Below are 8,835 nucleotides of genomic sequence, written 5' to 3' on the forward strand. Positions count from 1 at the left end.
AACTGTGGCTGATCTGAAAAAAAAGCTCATGGACAAATCTCAACACCTTGATGTCAAATGCATGTAATCATGTTTTAATTGTGCTGCTGGTAGAGTTTTTTGATGTCTCAAATCGTGTCCTGATGGACAAGATGTGAAAGATCTTTTTTTGTAATACCACTATCTACCCTCATGTTTCTCCCCCCTTTTCCTATCTAAGATTATTATCTGATAAGGATAAAATGGCCGCACTCTCCTGTAGTTGCAGCTTCGTGCACTTCGCCCATCTTTCAGACAACTGTACGTACATATTCGCGTTGTACCTCGGTGAAATTCCAATAAAGTTTATTCTGATATATATATATATATATATATTAAAATAAACTACTGCTACTTGTACTACTATCCCTACTTCACGGTTTTCACTTATTGCAGGGGGGCTGGGAATGGAACCCCACGATAAACAAGAGACTCCTGTATTAGTAACTAAAACCACTTTCAGTTGATTGTAGAAGTAGAGATATTTATTTAGCTGATTTAAAGTGTAACGAAGCATCTGTTTTCTCTCCCCTGACTGTTAGGTTGCCTTTAAGATGTACCTGGGAATTACTCCAAGTGTGACCAACTGGAGTCCAGCAGGAGACGAGTTCTCACTCATTTTAGAGAATAATCCACTGGCTGACTTTGTAGAGCTGCCAGATAACCACAACACACTCATCTACTCCAACCTGCTGTGTGGAGTCCTCAGAGGAGCCCTAGAGATGGTAACTTTGCATCTTCTTTCTTTTGGCTGCTCTAATATCAGGGGTTGCCACAGCGAGTCATCCTCCTCCATCTCACTCTGTCCTCTGCATCTTCTGTCATCATTCCAACTACCTCCATGTCCTCTCTAACTGCATCCATATATCTCTTCGTCTTTTTCCTGACAGCTGCATTTCTAACATCCTTCTACCAATATATCCACTGTCCCTCCTCTGGACATGTCCAAACCATCTCAGTCTGGCCTCTCTAACTTTATCTCCCAGTTGTTCAACCTGTGCTGTACCTCTGATGATTCCATCCCTAATCTTATCCATCCTTGTCACTCCTAAGGAGAACCTTAACATCTTCAGCTCTACCACTTCCAGTTCTTTTTCCTGCTTTTTTTGTTTTTTACCTTTTTTTAATCCATGCCACTGTCTCCTAACCATACAACTTAGCTGGTCTCACAACTTTCCTGTAAGATGGTAACTTTAGATATGGTTTTATTTTATTAGGGACGAGCTGACGGATATAAAGCAAGTATGATGATAAAACTACTGCTACAGCTCCTAAAATACATTTGAAAAACATCAAATTAAAAGAGCCCATTTCAACAAAAAGTGAATAAACTGAGTCATTCAGTGCGGTAAATTATCCATTAAGTGTTTATAGGTGGAAAATCTAAGTTCCCCGCTGGGCTTAGTGTGTGTTTATACTCAGGTGTGGCAGTATTTTCAGCTAAATGTTTCTGGTATATGTCCCACATTTCAGCTTGAAGGGTTTAAAACCCACTCCCTTCTTACAGAACAGCTTAAACTCTGGAATGTTGGTGGGTTTCCTCACCTCAGCTGCTTGCTTCATTTCCTTCTCCAGCGTTTTTGCTAAATTAAAGTCAGGCTCTTTAAAAATGTGAGCTTTGACTTTAATAGAACAGTTTATGTGTTCTCGGTCGCTCCCCGCCTAAATCAAGTTAAGTCACTTTTATTTATTTAGTACATTTAGTAAGGACATACGTTGGCTTCAAAGGACTTTCCATTTGGGGAAAATGAAAAATTGAAAAGAAAGCTATATTAAAAACAAATGGAAATTGTGCAAAATGGAAAACATTACAGGAAAAGCATGTTACAACAGAACAACTAGTTATAGCTTGTAAAACAAACTACAAACTGATACAAGATGGACAAAATGGATTACTTCAGCTTTTATATTCATTTTACTCGAGATAAAACTTCTCATTAAGCAAACTTTAAGTGTCACAACAGATAAAGTCGTCTTGTTAATTGTATTCTTTATTTTTGATTAATGTGTTCACAAGCTTTCTGAAGGTCTTTCAAAGTTTTGATGACCATGACAACATATTAGTCATTATGTGCTTAAAAAATGAAAAGAGGACAGGGGACAATTAAAGGACAGATAAATAAGTTTCAGGCGTATAAAGAAACTACCGTTATGTACGGTAGTTGAGTCATGTTTATAAGAAAAATGTCTTTCAGTTGATCTCATTTATTGTCGGTTTTGCTAAAATATCATTATATGTCTGCAAAATTGTTTATTTTAGGATTTTTTTTTTCCCAATTTCATCTAAAAAAATGGAACAAATTGTGTATTTGTGACAGACTGGTGGTAACAATGTGCTGTAAGATCTGATTTTAAACAAGTTCTTTAAGTTGTCCGTTTTGTGTTGACACATCACCAGTTTGTTCTCTGGGGTTGGGAAACTTTTATCCCTGAATGATTCATAGGTCAGAGTTAAGTGACTTAACTAAGTGTCCATCCATCCATCCCTCCATCCTTCCATCCATCCAATCTGCTTTTTCCGAAGTCATGTCGTGGGGGCAGCAGCTTGAGCAGGGAGGTCCAGACATCTCTTTCCACAGCCACCTCTTCTAGCTCTACTGGGAGGACTCCAAGGTGTTCCCAAGCCAACCGAGAAACGTAGTCTCTCCAGTGTGTCCTGGGTCTTCCCCCGGGTCTCCTCTTAGTCGGACATGGCCGAAGGGTGCATCATTACCAGATACCCCATCGACGAAACATTCTCTTAGAAATAACCAGACTGAAAATCAGGGTGTTCAAAAGAAACATTTTTAGAAAGCATGTGGTAATATTAATTAAGATCATTTTTCAAAGATTACTAGAAAGTTTGACTTTTTAGTGACAAAAAAAAAAAAAAAAAGAGCAATGACTCGAGACTTTAGTACGGTACCCCAACTGGTATAAATTATTCGTTGTCTGCACAGCAGCAATTAAAAAAAACAAAAAAACAACTGAGGTAAAATTCAACATTATCTACCTGTTCTTGTACAAATGGTTGGATTTTTACAATAGTTTTCAGTCAACAACATGCAGGAAGCTAAATAAAGCAAAATGGTGCCAAACCATGATACTACCACAGCCATGGTTTACAGATGAAAATGGTTTTATTTTATAAAAAGTGATTTCTTTTACTTTAAAGATAACGCTTCCTAATGACCCCAAAGGCTAAATTTTATCTCAAGATAAGAAGTGTTGGTGTTAATCAGAAATTGCTGTGAAGTTGGCACCTAATGACTGCAGATCCTTTAGGTTCACCTTTATTTCTCACTTATATTTAACCAGAACATCTTTAATCCACGCAACACCTTGAAGAGGTAATAACCTTTCTAGCGCCACTGTAAATAAAAACAAAGACGCTTCCTTCTGCAAGTATTTATATTCATGCTCATAAATGTGAATCTGGTTTAGGTCCAGATGGCGGTGGATGTGAAGTTCGCCCAGGACACTCTCAGAGGGGACAACATCACAGAAATCCGCATGAAGTTCATTAAGAGGATTGAAGAGAACCTTCCAGCCGGAGAGGAGTAAAGATCTAAAAAACGTTTCTTCTGAGACAACTAATTTATACAAGGAACAACTAAAGAACATCAGCAAAGCCTAACGGACATTTCTTCCTTGTAGCTTAACGTGTTTGAGAAGTTATGTGTGAACTACGGACTGTATATCAAGAATTCTAGACATCTGACTGGAACATGGAAGTTGAAGTTTGTTGAATCGACACATTGGAAATTTGTCGCTACCCCTCATTTATTAAAAAAACAAAAAGTTATGCCCTGATTCAAAAAAAAAAAAAATAAAGTTTATATGTTTGTTTAGTTATTTTAGTTTTTTTTTTAAAATTAATTTCAAGAGTTTAAAAACTATTGCTGCCAGCTGTCTGGCTTGGTAATTTATGTTACCTCAAATAAAATCCACATACATGTTGCGGTGCTTTCATGGGTTTGAATGACTTGTAAAAAGCTTATAAGAAGACCTTGAATAGTTTACAGTGCTCTCTTAAACATGCATGATACTCTGTCCTTTTTGTTGTTTATGCTTTAGATATCGTAGCCAAGCGGCACGGCAGAACAGTGGTTAAAGCGGTCTCCTCAGAACAAAGGTTGCAGGTTCACCTAGCGACCTGGGGCCTTTCTAGTTGGAGTTTCCATGTTCTTCCGGTGCACTTGTGGGTTTTCTCTGGGTGTTTTGTTTTCCTCAAATGAACCAAAAACAAAGATTCTAGGTTAACTGGTACTTGTTCCTATGTGTGGGTGTGAGTGGCATTTTTTGTCTTAGTTTGTCTTTATGTGTCACTGTGATGGACTTGACCACAGTGCCTGCTGGAGATAGGCCCCAGTTCTTCATAACATGGAAAGGAAAAGCAGGTAAAGAAAATGGATGGATGGCTACTCTATCTGCTCTTGCATAGGCAAACAATACCAGATGTAATGCTCATTAATACTTGTTCAAAACACACAGAAGTAATGTGTGTGTAGAGAAATCACACAAGTACTTAGTTGTGGTTGTCACACCTGTGAATGGTTTTACGTCACCCAGAAGTAACGAGGAGAACTTCCCCACAACACCCAATGCACACCTCGTCAATAATCGAAAACACAGATGGCTATTCACACACACGCACATCATTCCTATTCCCACTTTTTTTTTTAAATCGCAACAGGTCTGGTCTGGATATTATGGGTGCATTAGCCATGTTTTTCTTATTCTTCGTCTTTTTATGTGTTATTGTGCAACAGAAGAATAACATCAGTTCCAAACTCCCAAGTCTACTCGAAGCACTTAGAGGATGAGGATGTTGATAGGGATTTCCTTTCAAGAGAGCTCTGTCAGCTATTAACCACTGGAAAACTTCAAGGCTCTACACATCAGATGTTACAGCTGCTATCACCCCTGTCTGCTTTACTTCTGCAGGAAGTCGATGTGGAGATCTTCAAATGGCCACCAGAGGCCGCTGTCTACATTTCTCCTGGTATTGTCACTACAGTACAGTGCTGAAATGTGATGTACATTTGGCTCTTTAGGCAAACGATGGATGGGGTTAGAAAACTTAACAAGCAGGTGTTTTTCTTGCAGAAGCTGACCAAGTTTTTTTTTTTTTTTTCCCTGTGTCTGCATGTGTTCAGGTGTTTTTATTTTTAATTTAGCTTTTTTAGCCATCACAAAAATGTCTCAATAATTCAGTCAGGTTTCTAGATACTGAACTAAAGTTTAATGTGGTCGTAATTGAAAGCCATTCACTATACAGACTCTGAGATCAAGCATAATGCTTTTCCAAGGTTTGACCCAAACAGCGACCACTTTGTGTTTTCTCTATATCACGTGATCTTAAGTTTAATTTTGTTTATAATTGAGATTAGAAAAACAATGACATCACGCCATCTTCAAGCGGGTTTTTTTGATTACAGTATTGTCTGCTTTCTGTCTGGTGTAGTGATTATTTAGAGACATCAACAGCAGGAAGTGGCAGCGCCAAGAAGGCCAACAGTGAGCTGTAAATAACCAAAAAATAAGCTGTAAAAAAATGTATCTTAAAAAAATCTTGTTAAAATAAACAATTATTTTACCAGAACAAAATAAAATCATTAAATGTGAATTACTGAACATCAGGTCTCTTTCATCTAAGTCCCTGTAAGTTAATGACCTGATAACTGATTATTATATTGATTTGTTCTGTCTGACAGAAACCTGCATACGATAGGAGGATTTTGTTAGTATGAATGAATCCACTCCTGCTAATTAAATCATCATGTTCCTAGAACAACAGGTCGAGGTGTAGGAGTAGCTACTGTCTTTCAATCAGGATTACTGATTTTTGCTAAATCAATTATTAGTTATAATTCTTTTGAGTTGTTTCTGTTTCTCATCCAAAATGGTAATCAGAAAAACTACTTTTACTTGTTGTTATATATTGCCCGCCAGGCCCTTATTCACAGTTTTTGTCTGAATTCTCAGGGTTTTTGTATGACTTATATTACTACTGATGAAGTCATAATAACGGGGGATTTCAATAATCATCTATGTTTAAATATCCTGATGCATGCTCAATAATCCAGGCAGAAAAATCTAAAAATAGTTAAGTCTGGTCATCTGGACATTCAAAAAAAAAAAGTAGAAACGTTTCGTCTTTCATCCGAAATATTTCTTCAGTCTGAGGTGCTGTATTCAGCTCAGTCTCTTAAATAGCACCTTTGCGTAGTGGATCAACCAGTTTGCTGCTGACAACCAAAACCAGCTGATCACATGCTCAAGAAGGACCATCAGCCTAACAATGGATCATTAGCACACTGATGGCTGTTTACTATTCACAGGAGGCTGAGTGATACTAGCAATAACAGCATTCTAAGAGGGGGACAGTTGAACACGGAGGCCTCTGCCCCTGTTTAATTATGGACGGTTTCTTTTCACAAAGATGGCCTCCTTTACTCCTCTCTCAAACCATCGTTCCTCTCTGTCCAGGATGTGAACATCTTCATCCCTGAAAGAGTGACCACTGGCCTGGAGATGAGTGTAGACCGCAGAGTCCTGACCTGATGATGTTGCTCTTCTGTGGTGGGCCATCCTTTTGGCCCAGCACACATGTTTAAAGTGATAGCTTGAGCATAGCTTTTAATAATTTAATAGTCAGTTGGTTTTGCCCAAAATGTCCACACAACACATCTACTCATTCAACTCAGTTCATTTGTATAGAGCTAAGTCACAGCAGAGGTCCTCTCAGGGCACTGAGCAAAAACATTGACATATATTATAAAAGCCACTTAGTAAATGTTATCTATTTAAGCAAGCCAGCAGTTTGTGTTGAATCTTGCCTTCATTGCAGTACTCTCATCCTGAGCAAGTGCAATGGCAACAGTGGAAAGGAAAACCTATAGGAAGAAACCTCCAGCAGAACCAGGCTCAGGATGAGCGGCCATCTGCTTTGACCGGCTGGAGTTTGAGAGGACAGGAAGAAGAAACAGGCAAGCACAGAAGGACAGATCCAGATGTACTTTCAGTTGGAGAAAAGACATGCTAAGGATATAAATAATTACAAGTACAAACAGGTAGTAGAGCAAGTAAAGCAGAGTGATGAAATGTGGTCAGTTTGTCCATCAGCAGTGATGATGATTCTTATCATCACACTCTTGATCTGATTCTGACATATGGCATAGAACTGTTCCCAACCCTGGTCATCGAGGAACAATATCCTGCATGCAAAATAACCACAGGTTTTTGTTCAATACTAATGGAACATCCTGTCTCTGTTGTGCCATGTATCCCTACAGCTACAAGCAGTGATGACTTCATAAGATTCTTTATAAATAAAAATATTTCAGTTAGAGAGAAAATTCACACCAGCCTTCCTACTATTGCCTCTGATTCTCTGTCAGATGACGTAGCTTTAGAAATCTCACTAGAACTTGAGTTATGTTTGGACTGTTTTTTGTCCTGTTGAGCTCTTAGAATTGTCAAACAGCTTCATCCAAACATCAACATATCTGCTAGATCCCATCCCAACCAGACTATTTAAAGAGGTATTTCCCCTAATTAATAGCCACATTTTGGATCTGCTTAATTTGTCTTTAAGGAATGGTTACGTACCACAGCACTTTAAGGTTGCTGTAATTAAACCTTTACTTAGGAAACCTGATTTTGATTCAGGAATTCTGACCAATTATAAATCTATATCTAATCTAACATTCATCCCCAAAAAAATCTTGAGGAAATAGTTGCAAATCAATTGTGTGAACATCTAAACAGAAATCATCTCTTTGAGGAGATTCAGTCAGGGTTTAGAGCTCATCAAAGCACAGAGACGGGTAACAGGAGAAAGTTACTAATGATATTCTCATGGCCTCAGACATGGACTTGTGTCTGGTCGCTGTTAGACCTCAGTGCTGCATTTGATACAGTTAATCACAATATTTTACTACAGAAGCTTGAATCTGAAATTGGGATTGCAGGAACAACTTTAAAATGGTTTAAATCATATTTATTTGATAGACTCTAGTTTGTATATGTAAATAATGAATCTTCTTACACCAAAGTTATTCATGGAGTTCCTCAGGGTTCAGTGCTTGCAGGAATACTCTTTAATCGTTATAGTATATGCTTCCATTAGGTAAACAGCATGGGATAAAATGTTATTGTTAATGATACTTAGTTATATTTATACATGCAACCTGATTAATCCAATCAGTTACTTGGATTACAAGCATGTCTTAAAGACAGAAAAACCTGGATGACCTTTAGTTTTTTTATGTTAAACTCATACAAGACAGAGGTTGTTGTTTTGGACCTGAGCATCTTAGGAATACACTTTGCAGCTGTTCACTTCCTTTGGATGTCATTAATTTGGACTCCAGTTCTAATGTAAAAAAAAAAAACCTTGGTGTTATTTTTGATCAGGATATGTCTTTTAACCTCCACATTAAAAACATTACCAGGATTGCTTTCCTCCACCTAAGTAATATCACAAAAATTAGCAACATCTTGTCCAAAAATGATGCAGAAAAACTGGTCCATCACGTGTAGGCTGGACTATTGTAATTCTTGAATTATTTGGATGTCCAAAAAATTAAAACTCAAAAAATTCTTCAGATGATCCAAAAATTCTGCTGCCAGAGTTTTAATGTGAGGTGATAGGAGAGATCATATTACTCCAGTTTTAGCTTATCTCCTTTGGCTCCCTGTCAAATTCAGAATATAATTTAAAATCTTACTTCCAACTTTGAAATCTCTCAACAGCCTAGCGCCATCTTATAGTACAGAACTTATTGTTCAATATGTTCCTAACAGAACACTTCGCTCTCAGACTGCAGGTTT

At 37.8% G+C, this 8,835-nt stretch overlaps 1 protein-coding gene across 1 annotated transcript in view; it reads left to right on the forward strand.

The window, feature by feature from the left end:
• trappc3 (trafficking protein particle complex subunit 3) overlaps positions 1-3,804 on the forward strand; it is an 11,993-nt gene extending 8,189 nt beyond the window's left edge. The window contains exons 4-5 of the mRNA XM_037693454.1: positions 561-743; positions 3,442-3,804. Of these exons, the coding sequence (XP_037549382.1) occupies positions 561-743; positions 3,442-3,561 (303 nt within the window). The 3' untranslated portion in view covers positions 3,562-3,804. The remainder of the gene's footprint in view (positions 1-560; positions 744-3,441) is intronic.
• The last annotated feature ends 5,031 nt before the right edge of the window (positions 3,805-8,835 follow it).

Source organism: Nematolebias whitei, chromosome 19, assembly GCF_014905685.2.
Source record: "Nematolebias whitei isolate Nwh7 chromosome 19, NemWhi1, whole genome shotgun sequence".
In the NCBI taxonomy this organism is placed as follows: domain Eukaryota; kingdom Metazoa; phylum Chordata; class Actinopteri; order Cyprinodontiformes; family Rivulidae; genus Nematolebias; species Nematolebias whitei.